At 41.3% G+C, this 21,861-nt stretch overlaps 1 protein-coding gene across 2 annotated transcripts in view; it reads right to left on the bottom strand.

The window, feature by feature from the left end:
• Positions 1-391: 391 nt before the first annotated feature.
• PTCHD1 (patched domain containing 1) overlaps positions 392-21,861 on the bottom strand; it is a 50,845-nt gene continuing 29,375 nt past the window's right edge. For both annotated transcript variants that reach the window (XM_043537977.1, XM_037901664.2), the window contains one exon: positions 392-7,188. In XM_043537977.1, the coding sequence (XP_043393912.1) occupies positions 5,534-7,188 (1,655 nt within the window). In that variant the 3' untranslated portion in view covers positions 392-5,533. The remainder of the gene's footprint in view (positions 7,189-21,861) is intronic.

Below are 21,861 nucleotides of genomic sequence, written 5' to 3'. Positions count from 1 at the left end.
ACACGGGTCTCCCTCCATGAAATCTGTATAGTATAGGGTTAAAGCACAGAAAAGACCAGATTTCTTGGGGGGAGACCAGATTTCCTGGTCTGTGACCTGTTTTTCATGGCCATGAATTTGGTAGGGCTCTACTTATAGCATGAAAAGGCCAATGGAGGAAAAGTGTGTGTGTGTGTGTGAGAGAGAGAGAGATTCGCTAAAGCCACCCGAGCTCAGTAATTCTGCTGTTAACGTGCAGACTTGTGGGAAGATTCCTTCTCCACCTGGCCCTCGTGGAGAACCTAGTGCACAGCTTTAAGATTTGGCCCGATAAATCAGTTTCTTAATTAGGGGACAGAATATGATTCTGCAGCAGTTTGGGAGCACAGGAAGCAGAGAGCGTGCGCGCGAGAGAGAGACATTTTATTTTAGGCATTGGCTGTACATTGAGATTTGTTATACAATTTTTTCCCTCAATTAATACAAAAATAGTAACCAAAAATCACCTGAAATTTTGCAAGACATTAATTTACCACATGAATTAAGACCTGTGAATATCTTGGAGCTGGAAAATTCAAAATGACCTAGAATTTTTTGTATCTGTTTCCCCCCCAAACAAATGGTTGTGAAGATTTTTAGAAGGCAGATTATCAGAGACAAATTCAAGTTTAACAGATATGTGCCTCCCAAAAGGCCACACAATATATGCTTGCAAATGAATCATCATTATGAACCCATCCTTTAGGTAGCAACAGCTAGAAGCATGACTAAACTATGTAGGGCTATGTGTGTGTGTGCACGCCTAGGTGCCACTGCTGGATAAGGGGGAATATCTGCAAAAATATGTGAGCCATGCCCCGTGATTCAGTGTAAGCAGTCAGGAGCGCCTCTCTGCATCTGCAAGTAGGCAAGGCTTGCCGAGCAGCCTCTACCATGGCTCTAGCAAGGATAGGATCAGAAGAGTTCTGCCCTGCGGTGAATGAATTTCATGGGTGGGTTCCTATACGCAATGCTCTGCCAGAATTTAAACCTAAGGCCCCAATCCTGCTACCCGAGTCAGGAGGGTCGACCCCTGTGCCGGTGCAGCGCCCCAGTTGGACAAGGGTCCATCTGTGTGTGCGTGAATGCAGGATCAGGGCCAATACGTACACCTATGGTAAGTGGATTAGTTGTTCGTTTCCTGCTGATGCTACCAGTCTGCTTCACCAAAGACATAGTGGGTAGTCAGTTTTCATGACTGGAATTGAAATGAATAGATACTGTTCCTAATTTAATAACATTCAAAGGTAGATAACTTTATCACTAGAAATATTTATTAGCAAATTTAAGTATTTATAAAAAGAAAAGGGGGGAAAATACATCTTGTTTGGAGAAAATAGTATCATTTGATACTTAGTGCATTAAGTATTGATATCTAAGTAATACTATACAGGAAATATTTGGGGACAAATCCTCTCCACTATGCAAAGTCTTGAAAAAAGTGGGGAGTGGGTTTATCGTTGGGGACCTGCAACAGTCACTAATGCAAGGAGCACAGCTTACACTTTCCCCAATGTGTACCTCAGTCTGGTCTCCAAAATCTATCCACACTAGAATAGCTGGAGCCCTTCCGTTAAGCACAGGGAGCCTGGATTCTTTATCCATGCCCTCTGCTTCCAGTCTCCACATCCCCATGAAGTAGAACTGTATACAAGGCCTACTGTGGGAGGATTTGGCCCATAGTAATTTTACCTACTTTCAAACTTTAAGAAACAGGAAACCATGTATCTGTTAACATTTGAAAGCTAGAAATAACTAGAGTGTTTCCTTTTGTAGAACTCAGCCTTAACAGAGGGCTTTGCTTCTCTGTTGTTTAAGGATGCGGGCATCATTCTTAACACGGACTATCAGGTTGTGACATTGCTTTAACTTTTATTTTTTTTAAATGAATGAAATCAAATTTTTGGTTGGGGTAGGATGTGGCAACTGGCAGGAAGGAGGAGACTGAATCCAGAACAGCATTTAAAAAGACAAACAGTCACTTTACAGCCTGCCACTTCTTCATCCATTTTGTCTGAATTCAGCCCTGGATCAGGAAGGCTCTCAGATCTGAAGAAAATGCTGGTATGTTTCATAGACATATCAAGCTGCTCCAGTGATGCACTCTCCCTTTAGGCTCATAAAACTGACCTCACTGAGCTTCTTTGTTTTTGGAAAAGGAGCTGTTCCTTGCCAGATAGATTTTCCTCAGCTTTCACAGTTCTAATTTTAATCTAACTAGAAAATTCTCTGATAAAGCTTTGGGCAGAAAATTCTGCCATGGCCAATTTCTGTTTACAGTGAAGTTATTCCAGATGTTCCAGTTTTTCTCTCTCAGTGTTTTCCCAGAATGGAATACTTGTAAACTGAAAATGAACTCATGTTAAGCCACCACAGGGAATAATCTTGCAAGAAAGACTAGACTGAAGTTGATGGTCATACGCATTTTGGTTTTTCTTTTCTTTTCTTTCTTTCTTTTTTTTTTTAAGATGCTTGTCCATTATCAGAAACTGGCTCTGAACAATAAGGTATTAAATGGAAATTTTAATGTTTGTAATTTATGTTCTGAATAGAAGGGTAATCATATTTATATCTGTTTAAAACAAAAAGTCAGAATAATAGCTTTATCTGAGGATAATAAAATATCTCATTTAACTTTCGGTCAGTGCCTGACAGAAACCCAGTATTACACACTGACTGAACTTTTTTTTTTTTTTTTCCCCAGAAAAGGGATCTTCTGTACTGCAGTTAAAAACACAGTGAAACCCATGGCAAGGGATCACTCAGGGGTGTGACAAAAACTGGTTGCTTAAACTAAGATGGCCTTCTAAAACAGGGTGATATCACTTTGCCTCAACATCCTCCCTCCAGCAGATTTTGGGACAAAAGAGTAGGTGTTCTAACTCTTTTTTGCCTTCTTTCTTGGAGATATCAAAATGTCCCACTTTACTCAGATTTAATGAGAGACCTATGAAGCTACAAGCATCTCTTCCCTCAGGAGCACTTAAAGACAGTCCCAGCTATTCATTTAACTTAAATGTAAAGAGGTTTATAATAGTGTGTGTTGGTAAATCTACTGATAGTTACACTAGCTTTTAAACTTCAATAAATAGGTATTTATCTATCTGTTGAACAGTTCTAATGCAGGGTAATTAAATGTTGTTTGAATGACAGTAATGACTGTCACATAAAATTTGAAATAAATATGCATCTGGGGACCTAATTTAAAGACTTACTCACATCAAGCTCAGAAACAGATATGAAACATTGGACCTTTCAAAGGACTCTCAAAGTTCAGCTCACAAAAAGCAACAGTGTGCTTAGAGTTCTGTGGAAAAAAATGAAAGTGGAAGTGAAACAGGTAGACAAGAATCACACTTTAGAGTAGACAATCATAGGAAAACTCTTGAATTTTTACCAAAACAAAGCTGATTTTCTATGCTCCCAAATCTCTTCCCATCCCCCATCTGGCTGGAAACTATAGACCAAGGCTTGAGCCTAAAGAACATATCAAAAACAAACAAAACAAACACCCCAAACAACAGGTCCTTAAGGAGGCTATCAAGCGCGCCCCAAAGTACCTTTCCACCCATCCCCAGGTTCTGTTGTCTTTCTACAGGTCTGACAACGTCTGACAGTTTTTCTGCCGAGAATGAAGTTGCATTAGAGCTTCCAGTTGCTCTTAGATAGTCATCAAACTTTGCTTCATGGTAAAAGGTCTGAATTTTTGGCTAAGCAAAAATTTGTAAGAAATATCTCTTTGAAAATTAAAATTCACAAAATGGAATCTGAGGATTTCACACGGGTCTAATGGGAGCCATTTTGAATTCGTGCTAAAGCATGGTACTAGGCAGTGATGGGCAAACCACCAATTCGTTACAATGGATGCACTAATCATTGTGTAACACATGCAGCCTCCTGAAACTAAAGCACCCTAGTTAGCCCAAGCCACATAGCACCTGAAAACATCAGTTTGAGTTCCACAACCCATGATTTAAGTGAACAATTTCCCAGTTATTGAAATACTTTCAAGTACTTTTACTCTCTGGACAGATGTTAACAGAGAATAGTCACTCGAACATCTCACACAAAAGCCAGCTGCATGTTACTGGTTTTAGTTGACTAATTTAGACTGCTCTAGCAAAACCAAGTCAGTTGACCTATGTTCCCAGAAGGGGGTCTAACTGGTTGGTATAAAACCTCGCAACAGTGTCCTGTGGTTCTTAAGTGGGGGTGGGGTTGAGGATGCTTCTTTATCCACATTACTCCACATCACAGATGCTGACATAATTATTGATTTAGAACAGAATGCTCCAAAAAGATTCAGATATGTAAAAAAAAAAAAAATGTGGTGTTTTCAATAGGCCCCTTTGATACAGGCTCTTTGGGGAGACAGTTAAACATGATACCGTTAGTGTGGTCCTACCTTTGAACTGTAATATATAACTCACATTGTGGTCTGCTGTCTCCTGGAAGAGCCCATAACTGTAAAGGCTATTGCTTTACAGCTACTCTAGGAAGATTGAGGGATTAAGTTATACATTATGTAAAACTATCCATTAATCCTCTTAGTGTGCATTACGAGTGAATGGCCTGAAAGAGACTCTTATTAAAGGAGCCCTAACATTCACTTTTCCTTGGTGACATTAGGTATTTGAGGCTTGTTTCATGGATTTTGGTGCTGAAGTATTCAGTACACCATCTTTTATCTGCTGTTAGAGCCACTGGCATATGTTAGTACAGTACTAACAAAACTACGGTCGGTAAAGCAGATCCCTTGTTTAACTAGTAGCAAGTCATTCATAAAATAGAATTGTACATCTTCTACCATACCAGAGTCACTGACATTTTTTGTTTTTGTTTTTTTAAAAAGGAACAGCTACAAAAACCATGACTTTAAAAATGTTCTTGGGGATGAATTACATTTTAAAATAACTGTATTTTTAGAAAAGAAAATGATTTGTAACACAAATTTGTTCTGAAAGTGTCGGGTTGCTGCATACAGCCTTCTTCCCTAGTTCAATTTGCTTTCTGTTATACAAACTTGCACGACCGTTTTCATTCGAGGAAAAGAGAAAAGAAAAGTTCAGTGTGATGGCTAAGACCTATCAGAGCTGACTCATTGAGCTGAATTATTGCTGTGCAGAAAGTTTGTAAAGCCTTTACCTCCGGATGAACACTGAGCGTTACTTCAGCCTTGACAGTTGACCTTTCAATTTGATTGGGCTCAGCAATAATAATAGCTGTATCTGCAGTATAGAGATGGCAGAACAGTTCTTAGTAACTGATCTTCCCTTATTAGATCTTACGTCAAGGGACTAAAATTCACACTCTTTGTGTGTGTGTGTATAAATTCTTTCACTAATAATACCTTTGTTATGGAGGCCAATTAATGTACAGTTTCCCTTCCCCCCCACCATTTTGGCTATTCTTGGTTTTAGTTTAGGAAAAGAAAAATCAAAAATCCAATATTTAGTCAATAATGATCTCTTTTCTCTCAATAAGACCTACTGTGAAAAGACAACAAACAAGCAAGTCAAACTGTTGTAATTTGGTCAACCACTCGGGTACTATCCATATCCACCATTTCGACACACTCTATTTCCTCACGGTTTTCAGGATTCTTCTTCTCTTTCCTTTTTTTCTTGGATGGTGGCACAAAAGTCAGTATCACAGGTAAAATGGCAAAGCAGTGAAAGAAGGTGACTAATGCTATTAAAAACAAGCACCTGAACAGTGTACGGGTCAGATTTGAAGGCACAGCTGCAAGAGGAATCAGACCAACAATATAGCAGAGGTAGCTCTGTAAAATAGCTACCCCGTGCACTTCTAGGGCATTTTTTACCCATTTAGTTCTTGTGAAATCTTTGCCCAGGATAAAGGTTGATAACAGTGGTGCACAGTTGTCAATTGTATAATTAATCCCATAAATTAAGCACAACACAGAAATACAGTCCAGTTCCACTTTCCACAAGGTCATGAAACCTATGACTCCAAATTCTACTGAGGCAACAGTTAGAGTGAGCCAGACATTGATTAGAGAGTCTGCCACCAGGAATGCCGAGAAGAAGAGCAGAAATAAAGCACTGATGCAGGAGTTTTGTAAGGGGGCTCCCACTGAGGAGGCGTAACGATCCATGTACACAAATGATGGATTGAAAACGATGAATTTCACCTTGGATGTGAGAGAGAGTTTCCTCAAGGTTTCCAGAAGATCATAAAGTTCTTCTCTCTTGGTTTCCATTGTCTTAGCCACCAAGAACATCCTAGAAGCCACTACATCAACTTCGTTGTTGTACTTCTTTGAAAAGATAATATCCTCTGAAAAATGGGCATACTGGGGGGCTTTCAGGAATGAGTTCCTCAACATGTCAGTAAAATTCTTTTTGGGCAATCCAGTAGATATGTTGAGTTTCCTTAGATAATTTAAATAGCTCTCAAACCAAGATATCCTCACAAACCCTTTAGTATACTCTAGCACATCTTCTTGAACGCTTGTGTTCCAATATTCTATTGACTCATAGATATAAAACCCAATGACTGGGCTGTAGTTACTGAAATACTTTTGCTGGGCAGTAGTGTATTCAATGGTTCGTGTCGCGGTTGCTACGATGTTACTAAGGTCTGACCCTTCATTGACCTGCAGGTAGCCCATTAAGGCAAAGGAAATATAAACAAGGTAAAAGAGAACTACAAAAGGCTTGACATAAGTGTTTGTTATCCAGTCACAGTAATAGCGTTTGAGGAAACACACCAAAAGATGACTTTCGTAAGTATTTGTTTCCTCTGAATCGGTTGTGTCCTCGCTGAATTTGGCTGTCAGAAGAAACCTATACCACGCAGGCTTCTCTTGCAACACCTCTGGCTTTGGTACCTTTCTGCAGAAGATACTATGCTGGTAGTTGTTTTCTATGTAGCCAGTAAACACCAGGCTGGAACCATAAAAGGAGAGTACGTAGAGGTAGTTGAAGAAAATTGCAATACAGGAATTGCAGCAGAAAATCCTAGCTGCTTCAATGTTAGTGAAGGGACTGGCACCTATTCCAAAAGTGACCAGGTACATGGCAGTGGTGAGAGAAAAGGAGAGCATGGAGTCTGCAAACACAGCTGCAGTTCTCTCTTTAACATGTTGGTCTTCTCTAGTTTTCCTCCAGGAGGACAACATTTCAAAAGTCCCATATAACCCATGACCTAGAATAAAGAACAAAGCAAGTGTTTAAGGTCTGTATCTTTTTAGTCAGGAAGGGCAAAACAGCATGGAAAAATTTTAACATGGACATGCTAAAAGGCACAAAGGAGTTATAATTGGCCCCCAGTTATAATTTAAGTAGCAAAGGTCTTGTGGAATAAAAAATATTAAGATTTTGTAAATTGCAGAAGCACATTAATCATGAAAAAAGCCGTTAGCAAACCCAAATATTTTCATCATGTATTTTTGGTAAGGATCGACATGTGGAAGCCTAATGTCTTTGTAAAGAATTCACTAGAGTTTCCACACATCTGTGTTACTGGGTTGGTGGTAACCAGGTAAAATACTTATTTTTCTCAGACATTGGTTTTAGTTTTCAAGAGCGCCTGAGATGGAGGATGCTTTGAAATTCAGTAAGTTTGTAATGTTTTAAGGTGGTGAGATCTGACTAGTGATTAGAACAAGTGATTAGGAACCGGAAGAGCTTGGGCATTATTTGGTCTTCTTGCTGAAAAACTAGGAAAAAATAAAGTGAAGGAATGCTGTATCTGAGTTGAGTTTTGCTGGATGAATCAATCACAGACTTTCCCAGTCCCTTGCCACATCCTCTGGCTAGAAAAAAGATAAATCATAGAAATGTAGCAAACAAAAAAGCATGAATAAATTTTACAAAAGCAGAATTAATGAGGATTATAACAAGCTTATATGTACAAAACTACATAATGCTTTATTTTCCTTACTTTAATGTGTATACTTACACAGTTTGCAAAACTAAATGCAGATCCATTTAATTTTTCAACAAACCCTAAATGTTGTAATTTATTTAATTACCTCTTAAAATAAATATAGTGTTCATGAAAGAGCTGAACTGAAAGACCTGGAGACTGAAATCCTCTGTTTAACCACAGAACAAATATAGGATTGGCAAAATGCATGGCTTTCCCTGTGTCTCTGGTTCTTTTGTCCTATATGCCCATTAAATCCTTGGTCTGTCTATTGTGACCTGCCAACAAAGGTACCAATTGTGATGATGGTTTTGGTGATGTGGACATCTACTCATTTGCAGCAGAACTAAACTATGAACACAGATTCATTTTACATACGTCACCAAAGAGCTATCAGATGGGAACGGTTATGAGACACAACTAGATGTATTTTAGAGGAGAAAAGTTCTGTAAAAATAATGCTTAGAAATAAGTTGAAGTTTGTAAAATGCCAGCTGATGGATACCTAATCAACCCTAAAAATACACTCCTGGGAAGTACGTAAGTACTAAACTGATTTGATCTAGGAAAACTGAGATAGAGTGACTCCTGAAGGGGCGTCAGTGTTTAGACTCAGGATTTCTGGGATACTAGTCCTAGGCTTGGATGATTTGACAGTGTCTCTGCACCCCTTTACCAATTCCTTGAGCCCTCCCCCAGGCTAAATTCTAAGCTAATTATGGGCCTGGGTGCATATTCTGGACTGTATACTTCTCACAGTGGAATGCCCATTGGTTTCAGTTTGAAGTTTGCACAGAGATCAAATGAAAATATAGTTTTTATGTGGGAACTAAGGGTGGGATTCATTGTAGCAGTGGGACTGGGTCTCCCACTCCCCGGTGAGTCCTCTGACCACTAACCTGAAGAATCATGCTCACACTCTCTCCCCCAATGACTCTTTAAGTGTTTATCCACAGTGGAACAGCTTCAACAGGAGAGATTCCCACATCAGAATATCCCATAGCTCAGTGGTTAAAGCCCCACCCTGCAAGGCATAAGAGACCCCTGTTCAAATCATTTCTCCCCCTCAGCAGAGGGATGAACTGAACATGGGTCTCCCACATCACTGGTGAGTGCTCTAACCACTGAGCTAGAGGTTATAAGATGGGGTGGTGGTGACACCACCTTCTCTGGCTCTTTTGTGTGGCGTGGGGCAGGATCTAACTCATTCTCTCAGAAACTGACTTCGGTGCTATGTCCAGACTGCAGAGAAGTGACTGTCTCACTGGTGAGCCACAAACTGGGATCCTCCTTCCTAGAGTCAGGAAACTTAGGTGCCTGACTCTGAGCGGGGTGGGGTTTAGGATACTCCCCTCTTGTCAGCATCTCCCACTGGCTAGCTTAGGTGACTCATGCCTAACTCCCTTCATGAATTTGGGCCTAAAAATTTAGTTAGTTATGATTTCTTCTTCTTGTTGCATTTGTCATTCAGTGATAAGACTTCCCCTTTGGGCCAGCCACTGTATCTCCCTTTTGTTTTTCTTCCTTTCCCTTCCTGCTTTCTTTGTGTTTCTCCCCCTCCCTGCCTTTGTGAGTCTACTCTGCTTTTTTCTCTGCATTTCCTTCTCTTCAGCAACGCCCAATTCCCAACCCAGTAGGCTTGCTTTGCTCTCATCTTCATCCTCATTCCTTCCCCTACCAATGTTCAGTGATTAAAACGTATTTAATGAGGGCATCGAAGTGTAAATTGGATTGTAATAATTGATTCAGGGTCAGAGGCATTCCATCTCTGCACTACTGTTTCATACTGTCTGCAAACTTGGGCAGACATCTTTGCATCGATTACATTTGGTTCACATTTGGAAGGTTATCTCTGCCACCATTAGCGCTGAAAATTTTCTTAAAAAATAAATCGATTCTTGAGCATGTGTGTGTCATGAAGGCCACATACATACATACCATTGGCTAGATCTGGCCTGAGGGCTGTATGTCTGACACCCCTGCCTAAGTAGTTCTTACAGTCAGCCGCCTTTACATAATCAGATTATCCACAAAACTGATAATAACAACCCTGGCCTTGTTGCAGGAATTAGCATATCTAAGTTTTGAGCTGATGGCATGGCTGTCCATTCTGGTAATAACGGAAATCAATGAAATCACTATTCACAGATACTTTTAAACAACAGAGAAATTTGAAATATGGAACTAAAATGAGTTAATGTAACTAGTGTCTTTTCTCTCCAGCGTCTCTTATTTACAGTAACAGAGTGCTTGCCCTCATGCATATCAGATTAAAAAAAAAATCTACATCATGGCATAAAACATGAATATCCATTTTGTAGTAACATTAGTCATGTTTCCAATGAGGCATTTATCTTAATTTGTCCAAATATTGTTTTACAGCTGCTTCTGGAGGGCAGGTCAAGACTGTCAATTTGATAGCTAGTACAGTGCCCCCTATTAAAACTAATTGGGGATGCCAAAACTTCCCAGACATAGAAAAAGGAAAAAGTACAATCAGCGACTGACACCCTGTTGTTAATTATGTTTTAAATAGTTATGTTCTAGGTTCAGTAGGGAAAACTATTAAACTTGCTTTCACTGTGTTCTTTGTAAAGACAGATTGACCTTTATTTAAAAGTCACAGATCACTTGCCAAAGCAAGGAATGAGAGGTTTAATCTCTTTATGGTTCCCATAAGTCCTGCAGACAGGCATGTCTGACTATTCCACGCAGCATCGTATTACAAATTACTTTCACCATAAGCTTTAGTTTGAACACATTTTAAAAAAAAATGCTCCAGTAATAATAAGGTCTTGCATAACAATTTCAAATAGAAGCATAATTTGGAAGGCTTTAGTCCTTACAATACACCAAAATTTAGATATAGTTACAAATGATGTAAGGTCTGATTTTTGTTTGTATGTTTTGGTTTATAGTAATGTCTGATGACTGACTTCTGATCAGTGGCTCTGGAACATTTTTAGTAGTGGGGGTGCTGAAAGCCAGCCCCCTTACTCCTGTCCGTGCTGCCACCCCCCCAAATTGAGGCTGGGAAGGGCTGTGTCTCTGGGGGGACCAAGAGGATTAAGGGATTAAGGTGGCCGAGGCCACAGCTGGGGTCGAGCGTGGGGGCAGGAGTGGATCCCCAGGCAGGGGCCAGCAGCAGGGACCCCACATGCAGGGCCAAGAGCAGAGCCCCAGCTGTGGGGCCAGGTGCGGGGCCCCAGGAATGGAGCCCTGGGAGTGGGGGGCCAGGCGCGTGGGGCCCCAGGAGCAGAGGCCTGAGAGTGGGGGGTGCGACCGGGCACAGAGCCAGTGGCCAGGGAGCGGGGCTGGTGGGTGGGGCCCTGGGCATGGGCCCCAGGTACAGGACCAGCAGTTGGGGAGTGGGGCCGGAGGCCAGGACCCGAGCCCAGGTGAGGGGTTGGGGAGCGGAGTGCAGACAGAGGGCTGGGAGGAGGGCATAGGCATGGGAAGCACCCCCCATGTGTGGAGCCAGTGGCTGGGGAGCGGGGCATGGGGCTGACCCCAGGGACACAAGCCGGGGAGTGGAGCCCTGGGCCTGGGGCCAGTGGCCACTCATAAAACCTGGGGATGCTGCAGCACCCCACACACCCCTCATTTCTGCGCCTATGCTTCTGATTGCCACTTACAACAAGGACAAATTTTAATAATAGAATACTTTAGGATACTTTTTCTACTTTGCTTTTACATAATTGTGGAGGATAACTTGAAAAGGAACTGGATTAATAAAACGATTAAAGTAAATGAGTGAGGCTCAAATGCATATAATCTAGAAAGCTAACTGAAAAAAATGATTGCCTCGCATATCATCCTATTTTATGGGTTACTTTTTTTGTCTTGTATACATTCCATACATTATGGATTGGTATTTTCAGTTTGAATTTTGTGTATTTCTCAACCATCTTCTGTAACGTACAATATTTGTGAAAGGTAGTGAAGGCCTAATTTTCAAAATGGCAAGTCTGCAAAGGTGTCCTTAATTGTCTACCCCAAAGTCACAGTTTTTACATGCAGTCACACTCAGGGGCTGATGCAGTGCCCACTGAAGTCCACGGAAAGGAGCAGGCCTTAATTTCATATGGTAATTAGGCACAGCATGTTAAAGATTAGCTCTTGTTGTCTAGTGTATGGAGGCATTTTGTACGAATTTGGCTTTCCTTCTATGGTTATGCTGATTTCATGTTCTCCATTTTTACCACCATCTGCCCATCTATATTTGACTTCTATTGCTCCTCTCTCTCTCAATGTTATGATGTCTATCCTATAAGCCATCAGCTAGAGGTGATCAAATCATTCCTTGCAAATAAATAATCCTGTTATTTTAAACCTTTTCCTGCTAATTAGTTATCCAATACATTATTTGTACTGATTTGTTTTTCACAATTGTGCAGTAAATAATGTGTGAACACATTTAGCCAATGGGTTCTTAGCAAACTGTTCACTACAAACATTTACTTACTATTCAAAGTTCACTGTGTGTACCCTGCGCTTGGTCACCTAGATCAAAAGGTATTGATTTTGTTGCTTGGCTGGGTGACTTTAACTGTATCATCAGGCAGAGTCCCCTTTTCTGTTTATACCAGTTTGTTCACTATTCACAACTCTTTTTAACCAATCTTTTGTGTAAATAGCAATAATAAATGAGCCGTGAATACGCTCTCAAATATTTATTCACTCTGGGTGGAGAGGAAAAGTGAGACATGATGGTGCAGGACCTGGTGGCACTAGCTGGCACCAGTAATAGGAAGATGAGTAGAGATAGAGCCAAGACAGGGCTGTGGAGGCTGGAGAGTGTGATCTGAAGGGGCAAATGAAGTTGTTGGAGGAATGACAATGAGGTATTGGAAAAATGAGAGCGAGGGACTGTCTGTTCTGTGTTTCTACAGCACCTAGCACAATGGGATCCTGGTCTGTGATTGGCGCTCTTAGGCACCACAATAATACAAATAACTAATAATAGCACTGGAGAAAGTCAGGCAAAAATCCTCTTGTTGCACTAAAGAGCCAGTCCTTTGGGACACAGGATTCCCCTTGTCATGTTTGCTGTTGCTCGAAATCCATCACAGCAATACTGATTAAAGCAGCTCAGAGAGTAGGCCCAGAGTCACAGAGAGTCACCCCTGATTTAGGTGCTACTGCAATCCACAAAACCCCTACTCAGCTGCTGCCTAAACCTGTAGGTGCCTAAACTCACTCGGTGCGTAAATGTCTGCAGTATTTCTGCCTCAGGCAGGAATCCCAGAATACGTATCTCACACCTAAACTCCAGTTTGATCCTCAAATCAGGTTAAGACAGGTGTTGCCCCACCTTTCTCACCGAATGGGATGCCATCCAGTAGGTGTGGTCCAAGTACACCTAACTCCACACAAAATGGCTGAGGGAGGGAGCGTGTATGCATGTCTGTGTTGCAGTGCTTAAGCCCTTCTGTGAATTCAGGCTGTAGACATTTCGACTGTACTTTCTGCAGCAGCCTGGGGTTTTTATCTCACCCATCTTTGTCTTTAGAAAATAAGGTAATAAATAATACCTCGCTCTTACACAGCACTTTTCATCAGTAGGTCTCAAAGTACTTTATCAAGGAGGTCAGTGTCATTATCCTTATTTTACAACACAGAGACTGAGGCACAGGGAAGTGAAATGAGTTGCCCCGTGGCAGGTCTCCTGAGTCCCAGTCCAGTGCTCTCTCCACTAGGCAACACTGCCAGCCTAAAATAACAGCTGCTGTTAGATTGTCTTTGTTTAAAGAATGCAGTGTGCTCTCTTTAATTTTATACTAAAATTATGTGGGTTTTCTCACAGCCCCCATAAAAAGATTCAGTGTATGTATTTAAAGGAATGGAAAACAGGGAGACAGACTGGGAATCAAATATTAGTTCCCTTTCACAAGGCTACGTCTGCACTACGGGCCTTACAGCGGCACAGCTGTACCCCTGCTCCTGTGCTTCTGCAAGGTCTCCCGTGTAGCCGCTCTATGCCAGCAGCAGAGAGCTCTCCTGCCGGCATAATTAAACCACCCCTAACGAGGAGTGGTAGCCATGTTGGTGGGAGAGTGTCTCCCGCTGACATAGCGCTGTCCACACCAGTGCTTTTGTCGGTAAAACATTTGTCAGTCGGGGGGTGCGTGTGTTTTTTCACACCCCTGCCCGACAAAAGTTTTACCGACAAAAACGCGAGTATAGACATAACTTTAGTTTTACAGGCACATAGATAGAGTATAGCAGTACGTTGTGGTATGGAACTGCCCTGTGTTGGTTTCAAGTGTTTGTTTACTATCCTTGGAAAGTGGGACACCCGCTAAAGATGGAGGAGGAAGTTCCACTCTTCCATGGCTGTCTGTTACACATGGTAGCATTTTATGCTTAGGTGTAGTTTGACTTCTATATTTTGGAGGGTGGCTCCAGTCAAGCCAACAGGGACGTGCATGGGTGGGATGGGGCAGGGGGAGGGGAAGAAATTCTGTGCAAGCCCACAGGGACACCATTTCAGATTTTTTTGGGGGGAGGGCGGGGACTTTAACTGTGATTCCAGGGGCTACTTAGGCAACTGAAAACTCTCTTTTTTTTTTTTTTTTTGCAGATAATAACTTAGAAATTATCTGACAGGAGCACTGTATTTAATTCCTATATCAAGAAAGAAAATTAAATAAATATTAGACCTACTCAGTTCTAATACTAACATGTTCTGACATCTTGTGGCAAGTCACTTATGGGACACTGGTTAGGTTTAAAATTGTAATGTATATTCTTTTTCAGATACTCTTACTAAAGTCAGAAGGGACCATCATGGTTATCTAGTCTGACCTCCTGCACGTTGCAGGCCACAGAACCTCACCCACCCACTCGTGTAATAGACCCCTAACCTCTGGCTGAGTTACTGAAGTCCTCAACTCCTTATTTAAAGACTTCAAGTTACAGAGAATTCACCATTTACACTAATTTAAACCTGCAAGTGACTCATGCCCCATGCTGCAGAGGAAGCGAAAAACCATCAGGGTTTCTGCCAATCTGACCCAGGGGAATATTCCTTCCCAACCCCAAATATGGTGATCAGTTAGACCCTGAGCATGTGGGCAAGATCCACCAGGAAGATACCTGGAAAAGAATTATCTGTAGTAACTCAGAGACCACCCCATCTAGTGTCCCATCTACAGACATTGGGCTTTTTGCTACAGGATTTTTGCTACAGTTGCTGATGGGCCACACACCATTGTAGGCAGTCCTGTCATACCATCCCCTCCATAAACTTATCAAGCTCAGTCTTGAAGCCAGTTAGGTTTTTTGCCCCCACTGCTCCCCTTGGGAGGCTGCTCCAGAATTTCACTCCTTTGATGGTTAGAAACCTTCACCTAATTTCAAGGCTAAAACTTGTGGATGGCCAGTTTATATCCATTTGTTTTGAGGTCCACATTGGTGCTTAACTTAAATAATGCCTCTCCCTCTCTGGTATTTATCACTTTGATGTATTTATAGAGAGCAATCATATCTCTCCTCAGCCTTCTATTGGGTAGGCTAAACAAGCCAAGCTCTTTGAGTCTCTTCTCATAAGGTAGGTTTTCGATTCCTCAGATCATCTTAGTAGCCCTTCTCTGCACTTGTTCCAATTTGAATTAATCTTTCTTAAACATGGGAGATGAGAATTGTACACAGTGCTCCAGATGAGGTCTCACCAGTGCCTTACACAATGGTACTAACACTTTCCTGTCTCTACTGGATATACCTGGCCTGATGCACCCCAGACCATGTTAGCCTTTTTCATGGCTGCATCACATTGACAGCTCATAGTCATCCTGTGATCAACAGGTACACCCAGGTCTTTCTCCTCCTCTGTCACTTCAAACTGATAAGTCCCCAGCTTACAGCAAAAATTCTTGTTGTTAGTCCCTAAATGCATGACCTTGCACTTTGCACTATTAAGAATCATCCCATTTCTGCTACTCCAGTTTACAAGGTCATCCAGATCTTCTTCTATGATATTCTGGTCCTCCTCCACATTGGCAATACCTCCCAACTTTGTGTTATTCGCAAATTTTATTAGCACACTTCCACTTTTTGTGCCAAGGTCAGTAATAAAAATGTTAAATAAGATTGGTCCCAAGACTGATGAAGAACTCCACTAGTAACCTCCCTTTAGCCTGACAGTTCACCTTTCAGTATGACCCATTGGAGTCTCCCCTTCAACCCGTTCCTTATCCACCTTTCAGTTCTCATATTAATCCCCATCTTCTCCAATTTAACTAATAAATTCTCACGTGGAACTGTATCAAATGCCTTACTAACATCCAGGTAGATTATATCTACTGCATTTCCTTTGTCTAAAAAATCAGTTATCATCTCAAAAAAAAATTAGTAACTTTGTTACTTGAATCCAACAACTGAAATAATTGTAGAAAAATCTACAATTACTTTCTATCATGTAGGCTACTTTCTTTTTGCAGTTCATCAAGCTTGGAACAGATCATTTAACTTTAGGAAACACCCTAACAGCCCTTTCTTATCTTAATTACCTGTTAATCACTCTGTTTATAAACAAGGAGGAGTCTGGTGGCATCTTAAAGACTAAGCTTTTGTGGGTAAAAAACCCACTTCTTCAGATGCAGGGAGTGAAAATTACAGATACAGGTATAAATATATTGGCACATGAAGAGAAGGGAGTTACCTTACAAGTGGAGACCCAGTGTTGACAAGGCCAATTCAGTCAGGGTGGATGTGGTGCACTCCCAATAATTGATGAGGAGGTGTCAATACCAAGAGAGGGAAAACTGCTTCTGTAGCAGTTCTGTGAGCCAGCCACTCCCAGCCCCTATTCAAGCCCAAATTAATGGTGTTAAGTTTGCAGATGAATTGTAGCTCTGTAGTTTCTCTCTGCAGTCTGTTTTTTTAGTTTTGTTGTTGTTCAAGGATGTTTACTTTTAAATCTGTTATTGACTGTCCAGGGAGATTGAAGTGTTCTCCTACTGGCTATACCAGAAACCTACTGACCCTATACTGGAAACCAACTGATCACTATACTTACCTACATGCCTCCAGCTTCCACCCAGGATACATCACACAATCCATTGTCTACAGCCAAGCCCTAAGATACAACTGTATTTGCTCCAATCCCTCAGATAGAGACAAACACCTACAAGATCTTTATCAAGCATTCTTAAACTACAATACCCACCTGGGAAAGTGAGGAAACAGATTGACAGAGCGAGAGGGGTACCCAGAAGTCACCTACTACAGGACAGGCCCAACAAGGAAAACAACAGAACACCACTGGCCATCAGGTACAGCTCCCAGCTAAAACCTCTCCAGCACATTATCAACGATCTACAACCTATCCTGGAAAACGATCTCTCACTCTCCCAGACCTTGAGAGGCAGGCCAGTCCTCACTTACAGACAGCCCCCCAACCTGAAGCAAATACTCACCAGCAAACACACACCACACCACAGAAACACTAACCCAGGAATCAATCCCTATAACAAACCCCGTTGCCTACTCTGTCCCCATATCTACTCTAGCGACACCACCATAGGACCTAACCACACCAGCCACACCATCAGAGGCTCATTCACCTGCACATCTACCAATGTGCTATATGCCATCATGTGCCAGCAATGCCCCTCTGCCATGTACATTGGCCAAACTGGACAGTATCCACGTAAAAGAATAAATGGATACAAATAGGACATCAGGAATGGCAACATACAAAAGCTAGTAGGTGAACACTTCAATTTCCCTGAACATTCAATAACAGATTTAAAAGTACACATCCTTCAACAAAAAAACATTAAAAGCAGACTGCAAAGAGAAACTGCTGAGATACAATTCATTTGCAAACTTAACACCATTAATTTGGGCTTGAATAGGGACAGGGAGTGGCTGGCTCACTACAAAAGCAATTTTCCCTCTCTTGGTATTGACACCTCCTCATCAATTATTGGGAGTGGACCACATCCACCCTGACTGAATTGGCCCTGTCAGCACTGGTTCTCCACCTGTAAGGTAACTCCCTTCTCTTCTTGTGCTAATATATTGATGCCTGTATCTGTAATTTTCACTCCCTGCACCTGAAGAAGTGGGGTTTTTACCCATGAAAGCTTATGCCCAAATAAATCTGTTAGCCTTTAAGGGGCCACTGGACTCCTCATTGTTTTTGTGGATACAGGCTGCCTGCCTGAGGCTTGCAATTTTGGGGGTGCAATGCCCCACCCTGCCCCCCAAACTCCACCCATGATTTTATGAATAATTAGTTTTATTTGCCCCATCTTAGCACACTTGTACACAAAACACTAATAATGATTGACCTCTGCATTAAAGACTAAGAATAATAATGAGCTAATAATGAGCTACTGTCTTCCTGGGATAATCAGTCACAGGGATTAGATATGGATGTTGATGCAAGGTTTATGCATGTGTGGGAAACTGCTGCACATGGATTCAGGTGGCCTGATTCTGATCTCACTTACATCCGTGTAAATCCAAAGTAATTCCACTGAAGTCAAAAGAGCTAACCTAGGTAAGGGATATCAGAATCAGGCCCAGGGAATTTTCTTTTACAAAACTAGAACAGTAATAGTATATGATGTAATGAAGACACACTAGATTCCACTAGCTGATAGAATTAAAAATAAAACTGTGCTCTGCTCAGCTACGTGACTGCCTTCCAGAGTTAGACAAAGAGCCTGGGATGATTCGCTCCATAATTTTTCCAGCAGGATCAGACAGCTCACCTAAAACCCAGCTCCACCCTCTGTGAAGCTAAGTGAAAAGGCCACTGCTGGCCTTCCTGATCACCAGGGTTAAGAACAGCCAATCAATGACAAAGTAAAAATCTTATCTGACTTGCCAGGTGTGACCTCTCCCTTCAAATATGGTTGGAACTTAAAACACACCAGTGAATAGCAGTCTCAAAATGTTCATGAACATGCACATAGAGCAAAAGAGTGAGCACACAGTTTAGATAAAATCTTCCTGACGAGAAAAATAAAATTCAAAGAAGCTGATTGAACTAGAACCACAGTTAATTTACACTATCATTTTTTACTGAGTTTGTAACCGTTTACTGGCCTAGGTAGCACTCTACAACATTCATGTCCACACTGCAGATGGCAGCAAACCATATATTACCTTATCTGCTGTCCAAGTCTGAAACATGGCTGCCTTCCTGACAGAAGCTCATAACTCTACTCTTTTATCATTATCATAGTCACAAACCCAGGTATGCCCATATCCATCCCAGTTTAGGGTTCATTCATTGGTTTATTCTATGGATCAAAAATTAGAGTGCATTGGCCAGATTTTCATTTACATGAACTAAGAATCTGGCTCCTTGTTTCCGGATACATTGTCTGTCTGAGTCCTATATGGGATCCATTTGGGAGAAAAGGAATAAAGATTGAAATGTTTAACAATATCCACCTGTGTAGTGGTTGTGTTGACTATGTTGCAGCATTTACACACAGTTAATTAGTTGCATTGAGAGAGGAACACTGGTGAGAGGTAAAAGTTGTCATGTACAAACATGATCAATGCATGTTGATAAGGAAAACTATAGCAAATGTACAATAGCTTGCTCTTAATAGAGGAAAACATTCTTCTGGGTCTGTGGACCTCAAGGAAGAATATAATAAAATCATAGACATGTAGGGCTGGCAGGGACCACAAGAAGGCATCAAGTCCAGCACTGAGGCAGGATCAAATAAATTTAGACCATCCCTGACAGATGTTTGTCTAATCTGTTCTTAAAAACCTCCAATGATGGGGATTCCACAACCTACTTTGGAAGCTTATTCCAGAGGTTAATTACCCTTATAGTTAGAAAGTTTGTCCTACTATCTAACCTAAATCTCCTTACTGCAGATTAAGCCCATTACTTCTTGTCCTACCTTCAGTGGACAAGGAGAACAACTGACCACTCTTCTTTTTATATCAGCCTTTAACGTATTGGAGACTGTTATCAGGTCCCCCCTCAGTTGTCTTTTCTCAGAACTAAACTGTCCAGTTTTTTTAGCCTTTGCTCTAGCTCAGGTTTTCTGAACCTTTCAGTCATTTTTGTTGCTCTCCTCAGAATTCTCTCCAGTTTGTCCACATGTTTCCTAAAGTGTGCACACAGAACCGGACACAGTACTCCAGCTGAGGCTTCACTGGTACTGAGTAGAGTGGGATAACTCCTGTTAATACACCCCAGAATATTAGCCTTTTTCGCAATTGCATCACACTGTTGACTCATATTCAGTTTTGATCCATTATAGCCCCCCTCCTTTTTAGCAGTACTACCGCTATCCAGTTATTCTCTATTTTGTAGTTGTGCATTTGATTTTTTTCCTTCCTAAGTGCAGTACTTTGCACTTGTCTTTATCTTGTTGATTTCAGACCAGTTCTCCAGTTTAAGGTCATTTTTAATTCTAATCCTGTCCTCCAAAGTGCTTGCAACCCCTGCCAGCTTGGCATCATCCACAATTTTTTATAAACCTACTCTCCACTCCATTATCCAAGTCATAAATGAAAATATTGAATAGTACCGGACCCAGGACTGAGCCACGTGCAGCCCCACTAGATATACCCTCCCAGTATGACAGTGAGAGATAACTACTCTCTGAGAATGGTCTTTCAACCAGTTGTGCACTCACCTTATAGTATTTGGATCTTTGGAACAGACATGCATGTGCCATTAGTCAAACTGCTTGATACACTACTTTATCTTGCACATTCATGGTGAAATTCACCAGCACAAGCCTTGTGTATCACTTAGGACCCCACACATGCCCTCAAAATACTTGATATGGCATTTAGGTGGTGAATAGGACTTGTGTGGGCCCTCTGCCCAGGGTGAATTTCATCCTCGGTCATTTGGGTGTTCCACATTAGACACAGAATATTTCACCCATCCTACGTTTCTGAAGAATGCACCTTTTTGGAAAGGCGGCATAGGGCCAACTTTCTGTTCTGGGATGGAACACTTAATATTGGTCAGGCCATACCCTTGTTGATTTCTGCTCTCCCAAACTTGCACAAAGAGGGCTCTAGCAAATGCAACTCTTCCCCAATATTTCCTATCACAGAATAATAAACCAGGGTGAGTGGTGTTATTTTTCTAAAGCTAAAAATGAAAATATATAAATTACTATAATATAAATAATAGTATTTTATCATGACAGACAAATAACAATGGACATACACTTTAGGAATGGCTATAAAAAGAACAAACTATGTTATCTGTAGTACCATTCAAACCAGAATTACTGTCTAGATGTAAGTCCTTAGTATGTACAAACACATACACATAAGATATGTATACTTCATCTCTATTATCTCTCTGCCCTGATCTATATAAGAGATAGAGGAATATGGAAAAGGAGAAGTACGTGTAAAGTACTGGAATGAAATAAGAATAGCCATCCTGGGTCAGACCGTTGGTCCATCTAGCTCAGTGTCCAGTCTCCAGCGGCCAGTACCAGAGCTTCAGGGGGAGTGTAGAGAACTGGGCAACTTTGGCGAGACCCACCCTATCTTCCCCTCCTGGTTTCTGGCAGTCAGAGGTGTAGGGTCGAATGAGCGTGGGATTATATCCCTGACCATCTTGGCTAATAGCCATCGATGGAACAATCCTCCATGAATTTAACTAGTTCTTTTTTTGAAATGATCTAGTCACAATCTCTCTTCCTAGTTTTAATATGATCATGAGCAATAACACTAGAAACCTATAATCTGATAGATTCTATTTTATGTTTTAATCATTAAACTTCGAACACAACATATTTTAATCATGTCCACTTTAAAAAAAATCTCTAACCATATATTATGTTTCCCAATCAGCGTATGATGCAGCATACCAAATCCAATTAAAATAAATGGACAAAAGCTCTACATGTGGATCCGATCCAGCAAAGACATTTGCACATGGCTAACGTTATGCCCTTTGGGTAGTCCCATTGACTTTAATGGAGTCAAGAGACC

Source organism: Chelonia mydas, chromosome 1, assembly GCF_015237465.2.
Source record: "Chelonia mydas isolate rCheMyd1 chromosome 1, rCheMyd1.pri.v2, whole genome shotgun sequence".
In the NCBI taxonomy this organism is placed as follows: Eukaryota; Metazoa; Chordata; order Testudines; family Cheloniidae; genus Chelonia; species Chelonia mydas.
This window is presented reverse-complemented; position numbering and strand designations above follow the sequence as displayed.